Here is a 26763-nt window from a genome sequence, read left to right on the forward strand (position 1 = left end):
CATGTTACAGTGAACACAGTTTAGGTGGTTAGGTCTGGCGTTTCATCCAGCTTTGCTCTTTAGCTGTTTGCATCCTTGGACCACGGATCTGGATGAGGAGGCACTTATGTGTCTCAGCTGTTCTCAGAGCTAGTCCATACATTTAATTGATTATTTGAGGATTTTATTGTAGGATTTCAGGGAGATGTCTGTCAAACACAAAGCACAGAGGGTGACACATAGGCAGTGACGTCCCTCACCTGTGCTCCTTCCTGGGTAGCGAGTAGGAGACAAAGGCACAGATGTTACATGCACAGGCCGGTCTGGGACAGCGGTGGAGGACTGTCCTGTGTGTGACGCTGTGAACCGTTGTGTTCGGCACTGAACAAGTGTGACATTGAAATACTAAGGAATGGTGGCATATTAATTAAACATTTTGTTTATGTGCTCTATAATCAGAAATACTTAATGTGTATGCATAACTTAAAGGTCACTGTAAGTAACGATGTACTACAAATGTAACACTGTCCATGTACGTATTTATGTATCTATACATATGTTCAGGGGCGGACTGGGAATAAATAAATAAATGTGGCCCCACGTTGTAGGTTGGTCCAAATTAACAGAAGGCAGGGCCAGCATAAAATACTGCCCCCACAGCTGCAGTATTCAACTGTATCACAGTCCTGAGGATGGCAATACAGTTGAATGCAGGAGGGCACTTCCCGCCGCCGACTAGGTGCATAATTACCTGATGTACCTAGCATTAAACAATGCTGAGAGCATCAGATTGCTACATACCCGGCCAGCAGAAGTGAGGTGGGCGGCCCACTGGGCATCAGCCCACTAGAAGATTTCCCTGTAGGGTCTATGGCCAGTCCGTCCCTGTATATGTTTTTTCCCCTTTAATTAACTGTGTTTCACATTTTATTAAATTTGGATATGCCACCCTACACATTCTTCTTTTACCTGTAGTCAAATGAACCATCTTCATCTTTCTGATCTTCAGGACCTAGTGCCACTTCTTTCTTTTCTCTCACTGAAGGGCATAAACAAAAAGTTATGTTTGTGGCACTCATTACTCATTATTACCCAATCCTTTTAAATATTGTGGAACAACTCTGCTCGCTTACTATCTGGATAAATATAACTAGCTAACTTTAATGACTTGAAACTTCATTGCTCTAAAAAATTACGATATGACACAACTTACTTAAAAGGGGTTTCCGGTTATATAAAGTTATCCCCTATTCGGTAGGACCCCCACCGATCTAATGGTTCTATAACTGGAATACCACTTTACATTTTCTTGTTAGAAGAGTCTTCTGACCATGATCATAGGGTATCCTGATGATCATAGGGTATCCTGATGCTAGGACCCAAACAGACGGCTATAAAACTGTGTAGGAACCTGGAAAAAAGAGTTCTATTCTGCTGCAGCATCTCCACAGGGGAAATAAAGCATTACACAGTTCCCACTGAAATCAATTGGTTGTCGTTGTAATGCATAGACTAGATGGGTCCTACTGCATAAGAGAGAATTATTTTAGTCACTCTCTGCTTTTGACACCGAACTATGAAATCCTACTATGGAATTTAAAAATGAGTTTTTTAAACCAGATGTACTACATGGGGCCAATACTGGTACGCCGAAGAGTATAACAAATTGTACAGCATATTGAAGGAAAAGTCCACACCTGGCTCCAATTCTACCAGCTAAGGCTACTTTCACACTCGCGTTTGGTGCGGATCCGTCATGGATCTGCACAAACGCATCCATTCAGATTATACAACCGCATGCATCTGTTCAGAACGGATCCGTTTGTATTATCTTTAACATAGCCAAAACGGATCCGTCTTGAACACCATTGAAAGTCAATGGAGGACGGATCCGTTTATTATTGTGCCATATTGTGTCAGTGAAAACGGATCTGTCCTGACACAAAATGTAAGTCAATGGGGACAGATCCGTTTTCACTGACACAATATGGCACAATATAAAACGGATCCGTCCCCCATTTGGCTCAGTTTTGTTTTGGTGTCCGCCTCCAAAGCGGAATGGAGACTGAACGGAGCCAAACTGATGCATTCTGAGCGGATCCTTATCCATTCAGAATGCATTAAGGGCAAAACTGATCTGTTTTGGACCGCTTGTGGGAGCCCTGAACGGTTCTCACAAACGGAAACCAAAACGCCAGTGTGAAAGTAGCCTAAGAAGTGAAAAATGAAGCTAGACGGTAAACAGGTTCACCAAAAAAAAAAAAAAAAAAAAAAAAAAATCCCCTTTATGAATCCACTGATCCATCTTGCCAAGTGTTGATTGAGTCTGGTGGTTTGGTGTGGGAATGTTTCCCTGGTACACATTAGGCTCCTACATACAAAATGAGCATTGTTTAAATGCTGCAGTGCTGCAGTTAAAATTATTTTAGTTTTTTAATTGCAGTCAGCATGCTCGGTGTGTGGCACTTTACAGAAGCTTTCCTCTAGACTAAAAACATTTCATGGGGTTTTTAATTTCATGGGTTTTTTTTACAAGCAAAAAAAGAGTCCAAGAAAAAGACGGTGTACCCAACAAAATAGCCACTGCTAACACTGAATTGTCACAGATACAAACATAGAAATACACAAAAAACTTGGGAATGTTTTAGACGTATGATTTTGTAGAAACCATCAAATCAATTTTGTTTTGAGGTATGTGTCCCTCACCTGGGTATTTTCCTCCTCGACTCCTCTTGATGAAGCAAACTATCAGTAAGATGAGCACCAGAAGAGCCACTGCACACATGAGTCCAATGAACCAGCCCTGGGTAGCAATGTCCACCTGGTTCTTTGTGTAAGCTGTCAGTGATAAGCAGAAGACTGGTTATAATAGAGCTCTGTATATCACACGAATAGAAGGAACACTGATGACATGTAGAACAAAGAACACAGAATCAACACATAGAGAAAGAAAATAGTTTAGGTAGTAGCATTAAAAAATGATGAAAAATCTGTAAATCACAGATCTTGTAATACTGATCCCCAACCTTGTCTTTCAAGCAACCCAGACAGTGCAGTCTGTTTAGGATCTCTTTACAGCAGAGAAGTTGGCTACGTATGAGTCAATCAGGCAGATTCTCTGGAGCTCATGTGAAGAGACCATGAAATTCAGTATTTTGGGGGCTGTTGAGGACCAGAGATGGGAAATCCTCTAATTAAATATTCAAGAGCAAGAGGAAATCAGAAGAGAACAATTCTTACAGTTTTTAACCAATGACTGAAGAATGGAATATGGTGACATCTGCGACCACGTACTGTACAGTTTATAACATCATTACTATTACATCATACATACAACAAGAAGGAGAATGGTGGCGATTTGTGGGCAAACCCATGAAGGCACAAATAATCTTATCACACAGAGAAACAAAGGAATATTTACACCAATTTCTTAATTCATATTGATTAGAGGTAGATTCCAAGTAAAGGCACAATTACACGTGCCGAGGAGAAGCCAGCTGTCGGGAAGGTGCATTCCTTCCCGACAGTCGACTGCTTGGTCCGTGGGGGTGAAGTAATGAATTTACATGTAGCGATCACCTCCCCAGTATGAGGATGAGGGATCATTATTGCGATCGCTCGTCCTCATAGAGCTGCATTGTTTCTGGGCAGCCAATCGCTGTTTAGAAAGCACAATCTGCTGCCCAGAAATGATAAGTTAGGTGCCTGCACAAACGACAGGATCACCCGATAAACTAGTGTTTCGCTCGTTCATCAGGTGATCGTCAGCACCTTTACACTGGCAGATTATCGGGAATGAGTGTTCACAGGAACGTTAGTGCGAAGTAGAAATTTTACATAAGATTGTTAGAAGATTCAACAAAGACTCAACATTGTTTGCATGACAGCTATATCTCCTGACCCCATGATAAACATGAAGAATCAGGCATGACATGGTTCTTCTTACAGCTACAATCAGGACACTGAATATCCTTGTAGCAAATAATAGTAAGCTTGGCATATTAACCACAAACATTTATCCATGTTTTCATCAAAGGATAACCATTTAACAGCTTACGAAAAAAAAAAAAAATGTTTCCATAAAAAGTAGACTAAAGACGTCCAAGTCAATATAAATGTATTAATGTCAGTAGAATTGAGAACTACATCGAAGTAATTGTGATAAGATAATTTGGAGTCTCAAGATATATATTATATGCCAATATTAACTGACTAAACTTAAGAACATCCATCAGTGGTTTATGTTTGTGATACTGTATATATCTATTTGATCGTAAATTCATATTGGAGTTGATCATGGATATATTTGTGTGTACAATCATGTGATGGTATCAAATAGGTATAATATATAAATAAAAGACGGTTCCTTGCAACATTAGATATTTGAGTGCCCTCCAAACTATTTCTAGTTCCTAAAGTTGTTAATGACAGACCTAATGAACGCATACTGTCAGGCATGCTCAACCTGCGGCCCTCCAGCTGTTGTGAAACTACAACTCCCACCTGCTGTAGGCTGATAGCTGTAGGCTGTTCAGGCATGCTGGGAGTTGTAGTTTTGCAACAGCTGGAGGGCCGCAGGTTGAGCATGCTCGCTGTATATCATAGGGTTTAATCAGCCAACACGTCTGATGTCACCCAAGAAAAACAACAACATTCTTCTGTTTTATATTTAACCTAAAAAACAATCTTAAAAAACACATTACTGTTTCTTTAGTATTCAATATATGTGAATATTCTGAATTTTCTGCTCCTTTTATGAAAATTCCCTGCTTTTATAGGCACAGTTCATAAAAGATCTTTATGAAGACAATAACATCTAATCTTTTATTGAAAGACGTATACATATTTAGAAGAAGATGCTCTAACTATAGTTTTTATCTAAAAAAAAATTACAGCACTCTAAACAGCTCGCCAAAAAAGTGTACATATATTAGAACGAAACTTTTCCAGAAAACAATATAGATTGTTATCACTAATAGGAGAAACATAAAAAAGAAGGAAAAAAACATGAGAATTAAAAAGTAAAAGCAACAAACAATAATGGGTTAGACCTCATGCACACGCACGCGGACTCATTCATTTCTATGGGTCCTCAAAAAATGTGGACAGCATATGGATTTCATCCATGTGCTGTCCACATCCGTGTGGTCATTCCCCAAATTACAGAGAACGTCCTATTTTTATCCATTTTGTAGACTAGAACAGCCAGTTCCACCACAGAAATGAATGCAGAATGCACATGGCCGGTATCCATATTTTGTGGATCAGCAGTTTGCAGACAACAACATGGATATGGTTGTGTGCATGAGGCCTAAAGCTCGAGAAGGATAAGCCATGCTGCAACATTGAGCTTTTATGGAAGAATCAATTTTCTTCCTGATTTCCATTCCATGTGAATTGGCACCAAGGCCCTTATTAGGTAACCTCTTTTTGTAAATTCATAGCATAAGAACAACCTTTCTTTCACATTTCAATATTAAATGAACAATATCAATGTAATGGCATTGCTGGCAGGAGGCATCTTCCACACAAACTGGATGACAAGGGTTAAAAAAAACCATGTGTCTGTGCTGTCACCGAAAAGATAGATCCCTCACCTGAGTTGGTCTCGAAAGTCACAAATGGGCTTGTGACCGCGTGGTGCTCCTGGGAATAAACCCGTACTCTGTAGGTCATCCCAGGGACCAGATCAGACAGCTGAATTGATGCAGGGGGATGACCCCTAACGGGAACAGTTCTGCTCATGTTATTACCTGATAGGAAAGAGCTGAGGATGAATGTCGTCTGACTTGACAGAAAGGGAAAGGGAGGCCAAGGCAAAATGTTTCATGCAAATGAATCGAGCACCAGCATTCATATACATGGTGATCCTAATAATCACAGGACATTCTGCATAAATAAAGTTCTTTCTCTATAGCAGAATAGCACACTCTGTATAAAATATAATGCAATCTGGGTACAAAATCCACCACAACATATAAGCACATCAATGCTCTTGTTCCTTTCTAAATACTCTACTTTTGCAATAAATGGTAACGTTAAAGGGAATGTGTCACCTACATTTTTTTTTTTACTAAGTAGAATGGGCTACTGATGCATAATCTGTTTTCTGATCTGTTTTTATTTTTCAGAGATTTTTTTTTTCTATTTTCTATACATGAGTCGGCATATTGCCTGAGCTGCTACTTTAAAGGGGTAAAACAACTTTAGAGATATCCACAGTATCCAGCCCGGGAACCTGAACCTATGAGGAGAGAGGGAGTCTCCCAACCACTTTCATTAAGTGGCTGCCACATCCAGGTGGACTCGTGTATAGAAAGAGGACCTCTCAATCCCCTGCTATGGGAGTTACAGAAACAGCTAAGCAAGCGAATGTGCACAGACACCTTCTCATTCATTCTCTGCCTGAATGTAGCAGCCAGCTTATAGGTGGGTTAGGGGACCCCCGTACTGCACATACAGATGTCTCTATACTGTTCCTTTTGGTTTAAGATATCCTGAGATGAGTAACATGAGATGGTCAGCTTTTTTTTTTTTAAATGTGTTTTTTTTTTTTTTAAACATATTCCCACCAGAGTAAAGCAAAAAATATTTTTTTCAAAGCTGGTCATCTTGTGCCACTCATTTGGGCATACCTTAAACTAGGAGGAATATGTTTGAATGCGCAGGCCCCAGATATAGGACATGCATCTATCAGACATTAATAGCATAACCTGTGGCTATGCCATAAATGTTTAAGCTGCCACATGGTTCATAAGAACCTGTAATATGGAGATGGCTCATTGACTTCTAGGCATGCTCTGTGACCTATGCACAGGAAGTTTTCAGTGTTTTTTGTTAATATGGATAGCGAAAAATTTAAAACACAAAAACGTCAAAAATTCTTGCAAAAAAATGTTTAACATAAAAATCTGATTTGAACAATGCATCCTTTGACTGATGATATTTTTGTTCCACCCTACTCCATTTTAACATTACAATACCGCAGTATCAGCCCTGTTTTTAATGAACACTGCACCTGTTTTATATAAACTGGTAAACCAACATGCCTCAAACACTTTTTTGAGAGAACTATGCTAGGTTAACCAGATTAAATTGTTACCTTTCAGTATCATTAAAGATAACCTCGCAGGTTCCAAAGAGCCTCAATAATTCCTACTTTAGCTGGTCAAACAGCTGAAAATCTCTACTATTATTACAGGACTATACACTCAATGTAAATGTATATAATCCAGTGGCGTACCGGCAATAGAAGCAGACCACGTGACTGCTATGGGCCCGGGGGGAGGAGGGGGCCTGGGATGGCCCGACACTGAACTTGTTTTTTGCCACTAGGAGGAGCTCAGTGCAAAGAGATCATTACAGCTTCCATAGTAGTTGTATTAAAGGGGTTTTCCAAGATTTTGATACTGATGACGTGTTGAGCGATTTGAAGTGAGACGAACTGACTTCGATCTGAATTTCAGGAAAAATTTGATTCGCAACAAAGCTGAATTTCCTTGTGTTTTTTTCCCTAAAATGGCTAGCTACACGTGTTACAAAGTGAGAGTATGAAGCCTAGGAACATAATATGACCCATAATACAATGCAGCCAGCCAATAAGCAGATAGCCATTCCCTGTGATGTCATAGCCCTATAAAAGCCTCATCCCGAGCGGTCGACACCATTTTACTGTGAACTGAGCATAGGGAGGCAAGCGCTAGGAACATCGTTTTAGAAAACTTTTAATTGTAGAATACTGGATAGGAAGAGTGCAGGGAGAGTGTAGGGAGATTGTAGGGAAACATAGAATGTGTCGGCAGATAAGAACCATTTGGCCCATCTCGTCTGCCCAATATACTGAATACTATGAATAGCCCCTGGCCCTATCTTATATGAAGGATGGCCTTATGCCTATCCCATGCATGCTTAAACTCCTTCACTGTATTTGCAGCTACCACTTCTGCAGGAAGGCTATTTCATGCATCCACTACCCTCTCAGTAAAGTAATACTTCCTGATATTACTTTTAAACCTTTGCCCCTCTAATTTAAAACTATGTCCTCTTGTAGCAGTTTATCTTCTTTTAAATATTCTCTCCTCTTTTACCTTGTTGATTCCCTTTATGTATTTAAAAGTTTCTATCATATCCCCTCTGTCTCGTCTTTCTTCCAAGCTATACATGTTAAGGTCCTTTAATCTTTCCTGGTAAGTTTTATCCTGCAATCCATGTACCAGTTTAGTAGCTCTTCTCTGAACTCTCTCCAAAGTATCAATATCCTGCTGGAGATATGGTCTCCAGTACTGAGCACAATACTCCAAATGAGGTCTCACTAGTGCTCTGTAGAGCGGCATGAGCACCTCCCTCTTTCTACTGGTAATTCCTCTCCCTATACACCCAAGCATTCTGCTAGCATTTCCTGCTGCTCTATGACATTGTCTGCCTACCTTTAAGTCTTCTGAAATAATGACCCCTAAATCCCTTTCCTCAGATACTGAGGTTAGGGACATCCCCAGAAGAAGCCAGATCACTGGCGAAACGGCGTTGGGTCAGGAGGTGGCTGAGAGATCGACACACCACTCAGGGTATGCTTATCCTTTTCTTTTAATCACCAAGTCTGTTTATCCTCACATTTGTCTCCATTTGCTATTGCTTGGGGCTTATTGTCTTGAGGTGTCTTGGTGACTAGCATCTGATTATTCTAATATATTTTTCCCTGATTCCTGGTGTGCTGACCTCCCAGCCCCTCCTTGGGTCCTATTCCTCTCCCTTGTGTTCCACCTTTGTGCTGCCTTTTTTTTTATCTCCATGTATGTATTTTACATTGTCAATAAAGTTTATTTATATTTACTATGCAAAGATTTTTGTGCAATTTCTTTGGTGAGGTTAGGACTGTATCACTGATTTTATATTCTGCTCTTGGGTTTTTACGCCCCAGGTGCATTATCTTGCACTTATCAACATTAAATTTTAGTTGCCAGATTTTTGACCATTCCTCTAGTTTTCCTAAATCCTTTTCCATTTGGTGTATCCCTCCAGGAACATCAACCCTGTTACAAATCTTTGTGTCATCAGCAAAAAGACACACCTTACCATCGAGGCCTTCTGCAATTTCGCTGATAAAGATATTAAACAATATGGGTCCCAGAACAGATCCCTGAGGTACCCCACTGGTAACAAGATCATGGTCTGAATATACTCCATTGACTGCAACCCTTTGGGAGTCCAAGCCCAAAGACTGCAATTTATTGATAAGCCTTCTATGTGGGACAGTATCAAAAGCCTTACTAAAGTCTAGATAAGCGATGTCTACTGCACCTCCGCCATCTATTATTTTAGTCACCCAAATAAAAAAAATCAATAAGATTAGTTTGATATGATCTCCCTGAAGTAAACCCATGCTGTTTTTCATCTTTCAATCCATGAGATTTTAGATGTTCCACAATGCTCTCCTTAAGTATGGTTTCCATTATTTTCCCCACTATTGATGTCAGGCTTACTGGTCTATAGTTGCCCGATTCCTCCCTACTACCTTTCTTGTGAATAGGCACAACATTTGCTAATTTTCAATCTTCTGAGACGACTCCTGTTGCCAGTGATTGGTTAAAAAAATCTGTTAATGGTTTTGCTAGTTCACCGCTAAGCTCTTTTAATAGCTTTGGGTGTATCCCATCAGGCCCCTGTGACTTATTTGTATTAATTTTAGACAGCTGACTTAGAACCTCTTCCTCTATAAAGACACATGCATCAAAAGATTCATTAGTCTTCTTTCCTAACTGAGGTCCTTTTCCTTCATTTTCCTTTGTAAAAACTGAACAGAAGTATTCATTGAGGCAGTCAGCTAGTTCTTTATCTTCTTCCATATACCTTCCTTCTTTTGTTTTTCATTTTGTAATTCTTTTTTCATTTATGTATCTGAAGAATGCCTTATCGCCTTTTTTCCCTGACTGAGCTAATTTCTCTTCTGCCTGTGCTTTAGAAGTTCTTATAACTTGTTTGGCCTCTCTCTGCCTAATCTTATAAATTTGCCTGTCCTCCTCGTTTTTTGTTTTTTTTATAATTCCTAAATGCTATCTTTTTGTTTTTAATGATTTTGGCCACTTCTGCTGAGTACCACAGTGATCTCTTCCTTTTTTTGCTTTTACTGACAAGCCTAATGCAATTTTCTGTTGCCTTCAATAGTGCCACTTTTAAGTAGTCCCATTTCTCCTGGACTCCAATGAAACTGTTCCAATCTGATAGGGACTCGTATACCACTAATCTAATTTTATAAAAGTCAGTTTTTCTAAAATCTAAAACTTTTGTTTTTGTGTGGTGTGAATCAGTCACTGTACTTATAGTAAACCCCACGGACTGGTGATCACTAGATCCCAAGCTTTCCCCTACAGTAATATCAGATACCAAATTCCCATTTGTGAATACTAAATCTAAAATGGCCTCCTTCAGGGTTGGCTCCTCAACTACTTGCTGTAGAGATAATCCCAGTAGGGAATTTAGAATATCTGTACTCCTGGCAGAACTAGCTATTTTGGTTTTCCAGTTTACATTAGGAAGATTGAAGTCTCCCATAATGATAACTTCCCCCTTCAATGCCATTTTAGCTATTTCTTCAACTAGTAGATCATCTAATTCTTTGACTTGGCTAGGTGGTCTATATATCACACTTACACGAGTTACCTTATCATTATCAAGCTGCAAGGTAACCCAAACTGACTCTAAATTGGTCTCGCTAATTTGTATAAAATTAGATTTTATGCTATCTTTCACATACAGGGCCACCCCTCCCCCTTCTTGCCTTCTCTGTCTTCTCTGTATAGAGAGAACCCTGGTATTGTTATATCCCAGTCATTACTCCCCTTGAACTACATCTCAGTAAGAGTCACTACATCTATATTCTCAGATGCCATTATAGCCTCAAGTTCATTGATCTTATTCCCTAAACTGCAAGCATTTGTAGACAAGAATCTGAGCTTGTCATCTCTTCACCTTTGTGCTACTGGGATCTTCTGGCATTGTTCCGGGGGGCAGTTGGACTGCTGGATTGTCACTATTTTGCCCCCCTTTCCTAGTTTAAAATGCTCCTTAGCAAATACTTGGAAATGTTCACTGAGGACATTCGTTCCCTTGAGAGAAAGATGCAAACCATCTTTCTTGTACAGTTCTTTTCCATTCCAACAGGAGCCAACATGAGACACAAAGCCAAACCCTTGGTTCAGACACCATTCACCAAGCCATACATTGAATTCCTTAATGCACATCTTCCTGTCATGCTGAAGGTTATGCACAGGCAAAACTGCAGAGAATGAAACAGTTGATGCAACCTCCCGTATATCCTTTCTAAGTGTGTGAAAAGCTTCTTTCATCTTTGAAACCTCATTGCAAGCCAGATCATTTGTCCCAAGATGGACAATAACATCCACCTCCCTTTCCTGCTTTGCTTGCCTAACAATATTAAGGATCCGTCGTCTATCCCCGCTAGCGGTAGCACCAGGGAGACATCTTACAACACCATTCTCCTCAAACTTCACACCTCTTATGATGGAATCGCCCACCAACAGCTGCTTACTATCAGTCCTCACCTTCTCCTTTTTGTCTGTGGCTGCAGTCTTGCATACTTAAGGCATGGGAGATGATTGTTTCTCACCCACTGTGCTTGAGCCATCCTCCATGTTCCTCTTGCACTCTGAAAGTGCTGCAAATGAATTATGGAGAGCCACAGACTGTGGGACATGTCTTCTATCCACAACTCTCAGTCTACCAGAACCTGCAGTAACTCATCTTCCATTTCTAGGGGGCCTCTGTAGCAGTGGCACAGGGAGAGTTTTTAGACACTGTAGGGAGAGAATAGGGAGACTGCAGGGAGAATGCAGTCTTGGAGTAATCGCCCTGTGCATCTTGTTCAATTGCTGCCATTCAAGAAGGGGAAGTGGTAGCAGCAGCTGCAGTAACAGGCCAGAGCTGCCACTGTCATCTAGCGGTTGTGATTTGACCAACAATCCAGGTGTACTGGAATAGTTCTCAGGTGACAACAGATGCACACAGCCAGGAATAGGTGGGTTCCTCACCACATTTAGTTGGCATGGACCAGAAACAACCCGCAGACTCCTCTAGGCATGCAACTAGCGATGATGACAGTCGGGTGGGAGCACATGTTGAGAACAGTCAGGGACATGGCCATGAAACTGGTGAGGCTGACATAAGTGACGAAGAGGAGGCATCATCATCATTAGGGGGTGAGGGTGGCAGCAGGCCTGTGAGACAGCAGCAGGGTGGCAGCATGCCGATGAGCCAACAGGGTGGAAGCAGTGGGAGATCTGGAGCCAAACGCAGCCGGGGTACACAGTCTGCTACTCAGGAGCCTACCTGCTAGGAAACAACTAGGGGTGCACGGGTTCATAAAGGCAGTGACATGCAGTCTGCACAGAGTGGTGGGGGTAAAATGCAATTTTTGGCTGTGTGTGAATTTTTTATCACGTTGCTGGAGGACGTTAGCATGGCGGTATGCAGGATATGTGGGCAGAAGGTGAAGCGCGGTCAGGGTGCTAATGTTGGCACCACGGCCCCTAGTCAACACTCATCCAACAGCACAGAAGCTGACCGTGCAGCTGGCCAAGTTGCTGGTACTACAGTTCCCCCCTTTTCATATTGCGGACTCTGAACATTTCAGAGAACTGATGGCTTGTGACCACCCAAGGTGGAGAGTCCCAAGCCTTCACAACTTCTCTAAAAAGCTGCACCAGCCCTGCACATGTTTGATGATCAGAAGGTGGGCCAGAACTTGAGCCTGTCTGCGTCTGATACAGTTCATGTCAGTGCTGATCTGTTGAGCTGTAAGTATGGTCAAGGACAATATATGTCCTTTACAGTCCACTGGGTAAATGTGATTCCCAGCAGCGGTCCCCAGCTCTTAGATCTGGGGAATGAGGGATTGATATAGCAGTAGCGCTCAAGTCATTTTGTATCTATTTAGCTATAAATGTGATTCCAGCCCAGGCAAACCAGCAACTTGGTCAGGTGATGACAACGCTGTGTTGTAATCGTGGGATTTCTACGCCAATGTCCTCCTCTGCTTCCTCATCCTCAGCCTCCACTGTAGGCACAGTTCAGAGTGGTCCTCCAGCATACCACCTATGCAAAGCACAGTGTTGTTACGTGGTTCTACACCTGGTTAGCCTGGGCGTACGGAGTCACACCAGGGAGGAACTGCTCTGGATCATCAACCAAGAAATCGAATCCTGGCTGTCTCCTCACCCACTGGAGGTAACGGAAAATGGGAAGAACATTCTGTCTGCGATGCATCTGGGAGGGCTGACCCAGGCGCCTTGCATGGCACACATATTCAATCTGGTTGTCATCCGGCTCCTAAAGTCTTCCACCCAACTGCAAGACTTCTTGAAAATATCAAGGAAACTGTGCATGCGCTTCAGGCACTTACTGTGCAAAACGCCCTCCTTGACATGTAAAGCCAAAATGGTGTTCCCCTAGATTGCCTTATATGCAACGTTTTCACACGTTCGAACTTCACGCTCCACATGTTGGACTGACTGTACTGTATGAGCAGAGGAAACCTGTAACCGATTTCTTGATGATGCAGATGGACAGGCACGATGGTTAGACAGTGGCAGATCATGCGTGACACCTTCTGTTTGCTCAGGCCACTTTATTTGTGAGTGACCAGGACGATGGGATGAATGATGTCATTCCACTCCTTCACGTCCTGGAGGGGATGCTGATAAATCTGACTGGCGAGGAAATAGAAGACATGGAGCCTACATCTCACGGCCACCTGAGCCCTGTAAAGGCTGAACTGGCACAGGAGGAAGACGAGGAGGAGGACATAAACGCCCAGGAATTCTATACAGAACTAGGTGGTTTATCTGCCCAAGCGATAGGAGAGGAGCAGGAGGACCAGGAGGAGCTAGAGGGCGACAACAAAGATGACACAGATGACCCTGACACACCGTGGCAGTATGCAGTAGAGGAGGCAGGGAGTCCCTCCAAGTCCCTTTCACAAATGGCCAGATGCATGCTGAGTTGCTTGAGTAGTGATAGTCGCATCATCACCATTCGGCAGAGGGATGATTACTGGCTTTCCACAATATTAGACACTTGCTACCAGTCCAAAATGGGGTCCTTTTTACACCTAAGAGGGATGAAAAACGTAACTACTATCGAGACATCCTTTGAAGTTGGTTGGTCGCTGCCTACATGCGCCATTGCCTATCCTCACTGGGGGGACCCTCTGAGTGCACAGTCCACTGCCATGACTGCTGGGGGGGGGGGGGGGGCAGGAGCTTCATCAGCAGCAACTTGAGTCTTGAGTCTCTGATGAGCAGTTTTGTTTAGCCGCTTACTGAAGAAACCACCCAGCAGCAGGACATGGATCAGAACCTAAACCAGCAGGTGGTGGCATACTTTGACTACACCCTGTCCCCCCAGATCCAAGATCCCCTGGACTACTGGCCAGCCAAACTTGAATTGTGGCTGCAACTGTCCAAGTTTGCCCTAGGCAAGCTTTCCTGCCCGACCTGTAGTGTAACATCAGAGTGGATGTTTAGTGCGGCGGGTGGCATAGTTACCCCAAAGAGAACTCTCCTTTCAACACAAAATGTTGAGAGACTAACCCTTATAAAGATGAATCAGGCGTGAATCAACCAGGATTTCCAGACACTGGCACCTGATGCAAGAAACTAGATCATTCTGGCAGTAATGATATGACTGTAGTGTGCTGCTACATCAGAACATTGAGACAATTGGCCCGTTACATGTGCCCACGTGCTGCTGCCACTATTCTGATACTGCCACCCACCTGATGTCTGCTGCTTTTACTGCCATTTGCTCCTACTGTGACCTGCCTCCATCATGTGCTGTTACTGCACCTGTTCTGTGGCTTTGACCCGCACCTGTTTTGGGCTGGCAATAACTGATGAGAATAACTGACCAAATAATTGAAGTGTGAACTAAGCCTTATAGTGACGCACAGTCATTCTACAGCTAACAGAACGGATTCAAAAGTATCTGTTTGCACTGCCATAACATGGATTAAAATAACTTTTTAAAAATTTTGTTCCACTAAAGAGTCATTGGGGCACAGCGCCTGCAGGGGCACGCATTTTTTTTTTCTTTACTGAAGGCTACTGTATTCTTTTCCTTTGGTTTAGCTAAGGGTTAGCTAAGAATGTTGGTGTTCTGCACAATGATGTGCATGTCCACCATATATGTGACCTGCCGGTCATTCTGACGCACAGTAACTGTGAATGGAGCTGAGCGCGATACCAAGCACAGCTGCCATACAATGTACTGCACTGTGCTTGGTAAGCTGCAAGAAGGCTGTGGCCGCTGCCTTCTCAAACAGCTGATCGGCAGAGGTCCCGGGTGTCGGACCCCAATCAATCAGATACTATGACCTATTTAGAGGATACATCATCAGTATGAAAATCTCGGAAAACTCCTTTAATTCCTATTCACTGAGCTCCCTCTAGTGGTGGCTGCAAGCAGCCTGCTAGCTTTGTAATAGAAGAGAAGCAGGCGATTTATCAATATATTTTTGCCATACATTTGAAGCACCTCTTCTACATTTTCCGATAAACTGGTTGGATAAACTGGTTAAGGCCAAAGGCAACCTTTTTTATTATAATTTGTATGCAATAAAAAATTATGTAAATCTGTCAAAAATCTGGAGAGTTGTGCATGTCCTGCAATGCCTGGGAGTGATTGACACACATACACTGGAAAACTAAGTCCGGGGGGGGGGGGGGGGGGGGGGGGCATACTAAGTTTTGCTATGGGGTCCTATGAAATCTGTGTACGCACATGATATAATCCAGTAACAATCCACATTTTATAAAATCTATGACACAAGCGTACAACATATAGAACTTTCTACCACAACATAATACAAAGTGCAGCTTGTAGAGGATACATTGTCCACTAATTCTACTCATAGGTCTAAAACACAAATCCAGTCGTATTCTCAAACACTTAATTTGTACTTTTTGAAACATGCCTCCTGTTCTTATACACATTCCAACAGCAGTCAGTCAGGATGGCAGGTAGCACACAACGTGATAAGCTGACCCAGTCAAATGACTATAGAACAAGCAAACAAAGCATGTGTAATGCACAGCATGCCAATCATATGTGTAATATGAGGTGACAAGATCTTCCATTCAAAAAAGAAACAATAGAAATGCAGTGCTTCCGAGAGTGGAAAATTTCTGTCCGCACCTAGCCACATGCTCATGTAATGTCTGTATACATAGTCATATATGGGACTTTCAGAATGTAGATATTATCTGTATACCATATTTCTACTACGCCTGTATAAACAGAGGAAAGCCAATTTGGAAGTCATGTTAAAGTTTTGTTGGGGATTACCACAAATTTTTCAAAGAGTTCCCAGAGATGTCTATGTAAATACATGACTGCGCGGTTCTTGATCTTTTTACTTTACAAGCTGAATAAATGCAATGCTGACACTCCAGGAGTGGTGGTATATCACTGTAAAATGGGCCAATTGACAGTCTATATTCGTAACTATACCAACAGAAAAGTATGTAAGTTCTGCTTATGTGCTCATTGACAACCACCTCCTGAAGTGCCATCCTATGCACACACTGCAGCCGAGGTCCGTCGTGGGTGGTGGCTAGTCGCTCCATTCCAGCTACACACACTCCACATGCAAAATGATGCTTACTGTCAATATACTCAACCATAACCTCAGTGCCCATCTGTACATTATATACCCAGGTGATGTTTGCCCAGTGGCTGTTGGGGGAAATTTTGATGTCCCAGTGTTCAGGCGCTGTTGGAGAGGCGATTTACAAAAAGTTAGATAAAACAGCATTCTATACAAAAAAACATCCTCTTATTTGTGTGCTTATTTCCATCACATATATCACATGAAATCCATAACCTGAATAATATCCATATTATGTATATTTATGTATTCCTTTTTGATGCACCTTGTTCCTGCCTGTACATTGTGAGAGTTTGAGTGACAGACTCCTACCAATGTGCAATATAGTATTATGCAAATGATTCAATGCACAATAGAAATGCAGCAATCATCTCATCAGTATGGGGACTACTGATCGCTACTGTGAATGCTCATCTCCATACTGAATCATTGTTTCCTTGAGGTATATCCCTGTTTACACAGAGAAATGTGTTGTACAGAAACAATTATTTTTTTGTGCCGTCTGAAAGACGCAATCACCTAATGAACAAACGTTTGCTCATTCATCTGAAGATTGCTGGCGCCTTTCCATGGGTCAATAATTGGCCAGATTACTGGTCCATGTAAAAAGACCTTAAAGGCTATGTACACCTTTGGGGGCGATTTTTTATTATTATTGCATTGTAATTATCTTGAGCTAAAAATAAATTTTTCAACTCTCTTTATTAAAAATATAGAGTCCTTTTTTATGTATAGATCTGAGATGCTGTAGTAGCAGCCTGGGGATTTTCTATCTTTTCCGTCATCTGGGGAGCAGACAGACTTCTTATCTTTGCTCATAAACAGTCATTATAGCTCAGTTCTTATATTATTGATAAGAATGTGGCTTAAATAAGTGTTTATAACCTCTCAGTAGTTTAGAGAGAGGGTTTATTAGATGACACAAAGTGAAAGTACCAGTCACACAGTTAGAAAAACAGATAACCCTTTATGACAGAATGGGTCAATATTTTTAATAGGACAATTGAAAATATGATTTTTAGCCAAAAATAAGTAAAGTGCAATCATAAACAAAAATTGCCTCCAAAGGTGCACATATCATTAAAGAGCTCAAATACATTGTAACTAGCTGTGGACTAGCATGGGTTTTCAGGCAATAGATATGAACAAGGAATGTTTCCAGCCACTGACTATAAGCAAAGATTTTATAAACAGTTAAAGGGGTTGTCTCATCATAGACAATGGGGGCATATCGCTAGGATAATATGCCATTGTCTTATAGATGCGGGTCCCACCACTGGGACCCACACCTATATAGGGAACGGAGCCCCAAAAGTGAAGGAGGGCACACTGCGCATGTGCAGCCACCCTCCATTCATTTTCTATGGGGCCGGTGAAAATAACCGAGCGCTGGCTCTGCTATTTCCGTCGTGCCCATAGAAGTAAATAGGAGCGGTGGCCGGTCATGCGCGGTGCGCTCCCATTCACATCTATGGGGAGCTGGCTTAGTGGTGGCCGGACCGGAGTCCTCCAGCCACCACCTTGCAGGGCTCCGTTCCAGATATAGGTGCGGGTCCCAGCGGTGGGACCCACACCTATAAGACAATGGGGGCATATCCTAGCAATATGCCCTCATTGTCTATGATGAGACAACCCCTTTAAGTAATGGAAACAAAGTGGAAATTTTACTAGAATATTTTGACGTTTCCTCTAATAGACTCTAAGGCTACTTTCACACTAGCGTTAATATTTTCCGGTATTCAGATCCATCATAGGATCTCAATACCGGAAAAAAACGCTTTCATTTTGTCCCCATTAATTGTCAATGGGGACAAAACCTAACTAAACAGAACATAATGCTTTATAATGTATTCCATTCTCATACCGGAGAGCAAACCGCAGCATGCTGCGTTTTGCTTTCCGTTCTGGGATGCGGAGCAAGACAGATCCGTCATGACCCACAATGCAAATCAATGGGGACGAATCCGTTTTCTCTGACTTTCAATGGACTTTCAATGGAGTTTCCATTGACTTTCAATGGAGTTCATGACGGATCCGTCTTGGCTATGTTAAAGATAATACAACGGATGCAGATGGTTGTATTATTAGTAAAGGAAGCGTTTTTGCTGAACCCTCCTGGATCCAGCAAAAAACGCTAGTGTGAAAGTAGCCTAAGTCATCACTATTTAATAAATGGGAGCAACTATCATCTCTTTTTTTGATGTGTGGAAAAGTTATAAAAGAGGTTATAGCCATAAAGCTGATCTATCCTTTAATAAAACCTCAGTATCAAGTACAGGACACGTTTAGTATGCTGCTTTCGGCTTATATCCCTTGAATTAGCTGCATAGAAGGCAATACAAAGTTTTTCTACTGTTCCTTAAAGGAACACTTCCATCAGAAAGAGGATTTTTTTTAAACTCAATATCCACGGGAAACAATTTTTTTTAGAATGTCTGATGTTTTTTATTTACTGTGACATTAAAAATGAGATACAAAATACGGTCTTTCAGTAGTAGTCGGCACCGAGAGATAAACATTCTAAACGTAATCTTAGTTTACAACACTGCTGCACAAAAAAGGATTTATCTGCAAAGTAATCCTAATTAGAATTGTACTTGGAGGACCAGAACGACTGAAAGAATAACAGCTCTGTTGTTCAATGGAAAGGCCTAGTAAACATACAAACAGGAGAGCAGAGCATTGATAGGTACAGTCCTGATCAAAAGTTTAAGACCACTTGAAAAATGGCAAAAAATCTTATTTAGCATGGCTGGATCTTAACATGGTTCCAAGTAGAGCTTCAACATGCAACAAGAAGAAATGGGAGTGAGACAAAACATTTTTTGAGCATTCAATTTAATGAAAACAACGAATAAACTGAAACAGGCTGTTTTTTAGCCTATCAAAAGTTTAGGACCACACCTCCAAAAAAAAAACTAAACCCCCCCCAAAACAGAAATCCAACTTCCAAACATGAACTCAGTAATGAGTAGCTCTGCCGTTATTGTTTATCACTTCAAAAATTTGTTTCGGCATGCTTGATGCAAGCGTTTCCATGAGATGAGTGGGAACATTTCTCCAAGTGGTGAAGACGGCCGCATGAAGGCCATCTACTGTCTGGAACTGTTGTCCATTTTTGTAAACTTCAATTGCCATCCATCCCCAAAGGTTCTCAATTGAATTTAGATCGCAGGATAGGCCAAAAGAGTGATGTTATTCTCCTGGAAGAAGTCCCTTGTCCTGCGGGCATTGTGTACTGTAGCGTTGTCCAGTTGAAAAACCCAGTCGTTACCACACAGACGTGGGCCCTCAGTCATGAGGAATGCTCTCTGCAACATCTGGACATAGCCAGCGGTCGTTTGACGCCCCTGCACTTCCTGAAGCTCCATTGTTCCACTGAAGGAAAAAGCACCCCAGACCATTATGTCGCCCCCTCCACTGTGGCGCGTAGAAAACATCTCAGGTGGGATCTGCTTGTCATGCTAGTAACGTTGGAAACCATCAGGACCATAAAGGTAAAAAAAATTCTCATCAGAGAATAAAACTTTTTTCCACCTTTGAATGTCCCATGTTTGGTGCTCTCTTGCATATTCCAAACGAGCAGTTCTGTGGCGTTCAAGGAGACGAGGTCTTTGAAGACGTTTTTTGTTTTTGAAGCCCTTCAGTCTCAGACGCAATCTGATGGTTATGGGGCTGCAGTCAGCACCAGTAAGGGCCTTAATTTGGGTCGAGGATCGTCCAGTGTCTTGACGGACAGCCAATTGGATCCTCTGGCTCAGTGCTGATGACATTTTTTTGGGTCTTCCACTTGACTTTTTTGTTCCATAACTCTCAGGATCATTTAAGAAATTCCAAATGACTGTCTTACTGCGTCCCACCTCAGCAGCGATGGCGCGCTGTGAGAGACCCTGCTTATGCAGTTCAACAACCCGACCACGTTTTTAAAAAGGGAGAGTTTTTTTGCCTTTGCCTGACAGAAAATGACAATGAATCCACATCTTTGCACAGATTTGGCCTTTTAAAGGCATGTGGTCCTAAAATTTGGATCAGCTGAAAAACAGCCTGTTTCAGTTTAATCGTTATTTTCAATTAATTGAATGCTCAAAAAATGTTTTGTCTCACTCTCATTTCTTCTTGTTGCATGTTGAAGCTCTACTTGGAACCTTGTTAAGATCCAGCCATGCTAAATATGATTTTTTGCCATTTTTCAAGTGGTCTTAAACTTTTGATCAGGACTGTATAATGTGAGAAGCACTGACCAGCCACACTACTGGGATAACATATGGGAGGTGTGGTGGTCTAATTGAGTCCCTCACTCCATTCTGTCCGCTTGATTGTCTGACAAAGCGTGTTAAGTGAGCCTGTCTGCTGCGATAAAAGTCCAGACAGAGGGAGTTAAAGACTCCGGAGAGGAATTAGCATAGGTTAGTATGTGATATTTCCGATGGAAGTGTCTCTTTAACATTGATATGGGTAATACATATACAGCTTAAAGGCCCTATTACACAGGCATGTTATTGTTAAGATGATCGCTAACGAGCGTTCGTATGAATACTTGTTAGCGATCATCTGGCAGCGTAATAATGCCGCCGATTACCCGATTAACAAGCAAACGCTTGTTCATCAGGTAATCGAGATCTTTAACATGTTAAAAATCTTGATTTGTCGGTGGCAGATTGTGCCATGTAAAAGGCGCTCTGCTGCTGGCAAACAATAAGACAGTATAGGAAAGAGCGATGCATTAGCGATCACTCGTCCATATACTGAGGAGAAGATCGCTGCATGTAATAGCAGCGGTCTTCTCCTCTAGTGAACAGGCGATTGGTGGGAGGGAACGCTTCCCTCCCAACAATCGTCTGCTATATCTGCCCCTGTAATAGGGCCCTAAGAATCACTAAAAATAAACAATAATAAGGTACTTTTCATTTTCAACGCTTTCCACCAAATATTTTATCCGGTTTCTTCTGAAGTGCAGTACCTATTCCATGGACGCTAGCCACAGTTGTTGGAGGGCCCTCAGTAGCAGTGGTGATAAGGACAGTTGTAGTAGTAGGTCTAGCAGTAGTAATAGTTGTGGTGAGGACAGGAGTGGTAGCACTGGGAGTGGTGGGGGGAACAGTTGGGATTTCTGTGGGAGCATCTGTAACAGGTGCTGGAGACGTGGGAGGAACTGAGAACAGGGTGAAAAACAGACTGAAAAAAGAGCAGAGAAATGCATGTCTTCCAGAATTTAATGGAATGGCACATGAGAAAGCACCCTTATGCTGGAATCACACTTGACGTTTTAGTGGAAGATTTTTGAGCCAAAGTTAGAAATGGATTGGGCAAGAAGGAGAAGTATAATTATTTCCTTTACATTTCCTTCTTTTTGAATCCACTCCTGGCATCCACAACTGCATGTGTGATTCCAGCCTAATAGAAACCAATCAGATAACATATTTAGTTTTTTAACCTGTTTTACACAAATTGATCTTGCTGTGAACTGTTTGGTTGCATAGGTAAATGCTCTATTTTTAGTTTGAAACAGTCTTATACATAAGGCTTATTGGCCCACAGTTACTAATGTGTGTGCACCAATGTTGTAAATGGCGGTGGAAAGTGGGTGTGGGCCAAGACATGATGCTTAAAATTGTGTCACAAGGTAAAGCAACCAGTAGTTGGTATATTGGTAATCAAAAGTGTCTACCCCTGCACCAGCCTGAGCCACTGCGATAAATCTGGTGCATATTTGTGGTCTACACTGTCTATTGTATTAGTAAATTTGCCCCGATGTCTTCCATTTATCTAAATGTTTCTATCTACCCAAACAATTGTAAGTTTCATTGGATACTGTTTCTAATTCCATCAGGACAATTAATATATAAGTACTCTGCTGAAAGAATTTAACATCCTGTATGTTATTAAATAAAACTGTAATGAAAGCTGAAAAACAAAAATGTCATACTCCGGTCATTTCGAAATACAATACAACAAAGTTGACACATGACATCAAGATGCACTGTAAATCTTCATTACGCACAGCTTGTACAATGCAGCGCTGAAAACATGGCTGACAATACTCCACTGGTAAGCAAGCTGAATGAATAGCAAGTATTTACAAGTATAATACTTTATCACAGCCAAGCCGCCTGATCATGGGAGAGATGCTGTCCTACTGCTATATGTACAACAGACAAGATGGAAGATGATGTAACGCATGGAGCCGGCATGCATGAATGCAATAAGCTGACAGAGCACTCATAATGCATTGGTTTCTATATTAACCCATATCCATTTGTATTATATCAAATGTACTCTTATCCAGGGTAAACATATTATAGTTTAAAGGGTTTTGTTGGGATAAAAAAAATTAAAATAATTAAATAACACTCATTCCCTTCCTTTTTAAATTTAACCTCAGTGCTGCCGATCTAGTGGTCCTCCGCCAGTGTGTGTTTACTATGTTGAAGAGGCGAAGTTCCACACTGAAATGGGGTGACTGGCTGGGACAATTACATATCGGTACAGTACATCATCGCGTTAACATGACTGGAGGGGGACCACTGGATTAGCGCCACTGGAGCAACAAGGAATATAAAAGCTGAATATGTGCTTTTTTACTTATATTAAAGTCCAGGAAACTACCATCAAGGGGGTTTCTGGGATTTTAATGTTGAGAAGATAGGTCATCAATATCAGATCAGAGGGGGTCCAACATCTGGCACCCCTGCCAATCAGGTGGTTGAAGAGAAGGCTGCGCTCCCCTGCGATCGCTGCCTTCTCGTCATTGTTTACCTGATTACTGTCGACATCGCTTCTATAGGACAGCTTCTTCCTATCGGCTTGTAATTACACCTGCTCACCGTCAACATCACAGCCGTGAGCAGGTGTAATTACAAGCCATCCCATTAACTTTGATGGGACGCCTCGTAAACAACAAAGAGAAGGCTGCGCTTGCACGGAGCACGGACTACACGTCAACCAGCTGGGCCTCGGACCCCCGACAATCTGAAATTGATGACCTATCCTGAGGATAGGTCATCAATATTAAAATCCTGGAAACCCTGTTTAATCAAAAGCAACAAACATTCTCTCTTATTCATATACGGACATGTACTATGCATTTTAACCGGATTGCAAGCAGCTCTTATACAGCCATTCACACAATCCGCAGTATACATTGCATCTGCCACTGATAACTGGCATTACCAATGTTGGCAGCCACACATGGATGCAGTACAGGTCTATTTCTGTAGATGTGTACAGTATATATGTAAAAGAGTAACTAGATATCACCTGATCTTTAAAGCAGTGGCGTAACTACCATAGCAGTAGACCATGCGACTGCTATGGGGCCACAGTCTTAGTTGGGATTATCTCCTCTTCTACTGAAGGTGAAAACTTGGTCAGGACTCTCTAAAGGAACAACTTTTAGGAAGTGATGCAGTGGAAAAAAGGCCTACGGGTCATTGAAAAGGGTTTAGGCAGAAACCCTTCTGTCCTCTGTGGGGGGCCTGGTTTGATCCTTGCTATGGGGCCCTTATTTCTCTATGTACGCCACTGTTTTAAAGCATACCTAAATGTTCAACAAACATTACATTAATCAATAGTACAGTGTGTGTATATGAGGAATAACACCATCTCTGGCCACTATTACTTGTATCTGCCATTTTTAGCAGTTTTACCCTATGCAGAATGTCTAATTTGCTGTTCTCCAAGATCTGGTGGATACAGACTAGCTGTCATCCACTGCACACTGAAGGTAGAGGAGAATCTGTTTCCTAAACTTCTCTTACTCACTCCAAGGCAGGCCCAGGGTAATGGAGGAAATTACAGATAAGTACTGACCCGCATCGTTGTGAATAAAGCACTTTTGCTGAGAGAAAACTTCCTGTTAGCAGCGCAGTCCCTTTAGCTGTACGTGTCTCACTAAGCTCATTATCATTTCTCTTCTACCCCTCTCCATAGACTTGTATTGACATGTGTAATATGATACTTCAGCAGATCTGATCCAGCAGATCTGGTTTAAGACATTTCAGGGTGAAAAGCAATAAATGGGGGAAGGGGTAAACAGCTGATAACATGAGAGACTTTTCTCTCTAATAAGGTATATTACAAAGTTTCTTATTGTAGTTTGTACTATTGATATATGCATAGTTATGTTAAAGTTTAATGATCATTTAAGTTTTAATTTCTATTTTCACATGTTTAATAAGTACATAAATCAGTGGACTCCATTACAGAGAAAGGCCCAGGACTCCTGTAGGAAAGTTTTACATCTCCTTCCTGCAGAGATCTGTTTTACTTTATTTTTAAGGAGAGGCAAACAAAACAGGAAAATGCCATAAAATGATGCCTAAGAGTACTTTCACACTTGCGTTAAACTTTTCCGCTATTGAGTTCCGTCCTAGGGGTTCAATATCGGGAAATAAATGATCAGTTTTATCCTAATGCATTCTGAATGGAGAGCATTCCGTTCAGTATGCATCAGGATGTCTTCAGTTTAGTCATTATTCGGTTTTTGGACGAAGAAAATACCGCAGCACGCTGCAGTATTTTCTCCGGCCAAAATTCCAGAACACTTGCCTGAATGCTGGATCCGGCATTAATTTCCATTGAAATGTATTAATGCCGGATCCGGTATCGAGTGTTCCGGTAAAACGGATCCGGTTTCCAGGTCAGACCTGTAAAAATGTGAAAAATAATGAATACCGGATCCGTTTTTCCGGATGACACCGAAAAAACGGATCCGGTATTGCTAAAGTCTACAGTGAAATACTAAATATTCCACGTAAGGCCTCATGCACAAAAACTGCGGCTCGGATGCGGACCAAAACAACGGTCGTGTGCATGAGGCCTAAGAAACACTTTGTGCATGCCTTTTAACCCACAAGTTTCTCTATTCCACCAGAAAAATATGTTTAAAATGTTATTATACAAAACAAAAGTTATGATTTCACTGTTGATCTCTTGAAGTGTATTCTGAATCCAGCAAGTAAAGCTCATTCATTGCGTCATGAAAAGTTTTGCAATTCTCTAACTTTGTGTAATGATTTGTGATCACACAACTAAGTTACGTTTAGCATGTAGGTCTGAAATGCTCCGAAGGAACCAGTTAAGCATGTACTGTACATAGGATGGGAATCAGCAACCTCCAGCTCTACAACTCCTAAGAATTCTTTGCAATTTCTGAGAACAGCCCAAGCAGGTGCGTATGCTGGGTTTTGCTGATCCTGCCATAGGGTTATATTAGGCCTTTTGGCATCCCTCTGGCTGGTATATGTCAGTATACCCTAAAAAATGATGCAAAAGGAGTAGATTACTCTACTCCATTCAGCAGTGATTAGTAAAAAAAAATGTATACGTTAAATGTACACTTTTTTTTTTACAATGGGACACTATGGGTGATGGACACGACTGTACGTCATCTGTCACAGTCATCCCTTTATCCTATACGTTCAAACATATAAGTTAAATGGAGGAAATACATGTGATGTGAACAGAGCCTAACCCTGCACCTGTGTGATCAGAACAGAAGTTCATCCTCTGGAATTAAACAGTTTTGGTTTCTATTCAAGGACTACAAGCAGAGATTTTGAAAACCACAAATAATTGATATAGACAGTACATAGTGTATAAAATATCCAATGAAAGAGCTTTCATTGCTTAAACTGGAAAACCATTGAGAGAGAGAGGCCTAGAAATTGCTGTAAGGTGATACTTTATATGAGGGATCTTTGCTTTCTAGCTTTATGCACATACAGCGCGAATACCATTCTACACTATGTCTGGTAATGAGCATACAATGAATGGTCCTTTGTGTAAGGATATGCTAACTAATGTGCAATAACCTTGTCTCTTTTCTGCATTTTTAAACACAGAATTTCCCTATCTCTCCCCAGGTTGAGAAGCATGGATCCCTCTGCTCATCAGCAAAAGGTACAGAAAAATAGCTGATGGCCATCACTTTATCAATGACGATCATCCCAGTCGAGAATAAATGCTTTTAGCTTAATAGAGCTGAGGAAGAAGGCCATTACCACAAGCAATCTACTGTATTTTGCAGGCACGTTGGGTGCTTTGAAAGACAGAATACCATGCCACAAGCTTAGCATGCTTGAAGCCCCATGCATGTTACCTTGATA

General features: G+C 41.6%; 1 protein-coding gene across 1 annotated transcript in view; it reads right to left on the reverse strand.

Annotated features, from left to right (window-relative positions):
- The window catches only part of NFASC (neurofascin), a 183770-nt gene that overhangs the window by 11993 nt on the left and 145014 nt on the right, over positions 1-26763 (reverse strand). The window contains exons 31-34 of the mRNA XM_040423988.1: positions 16655-16762; positions 5577-5732; positions 2686-2817; positions 949-1018 (exon numbers count right to left, since the gene is read on the reverse strand). Of these exons, the coding sequence (XP_040279922.1) occupies positions 949-1018; positions 2686-2817; positions 5577-5732; positions 16655-16762 (466 nt within the window). The remainder of the gene's footprint in view (positions 1-948; positions 1019-2685; positions 2818-5576; positions 5733-16654; positions 16763-26763) is intronic.

Source organism: Bufo bufo, chromosome 3, assembly GCF_905171765.1.
Source record: "Bufo bufo chromosome 3, aBufBuf1.1, whole genome shotgun sequence".
Taxonomy (NCBI): Eukaryota; Metazoa; Chordata; class Amphibia; order Anura; family Bufonidae; genus Bufo; species Bufo bufo.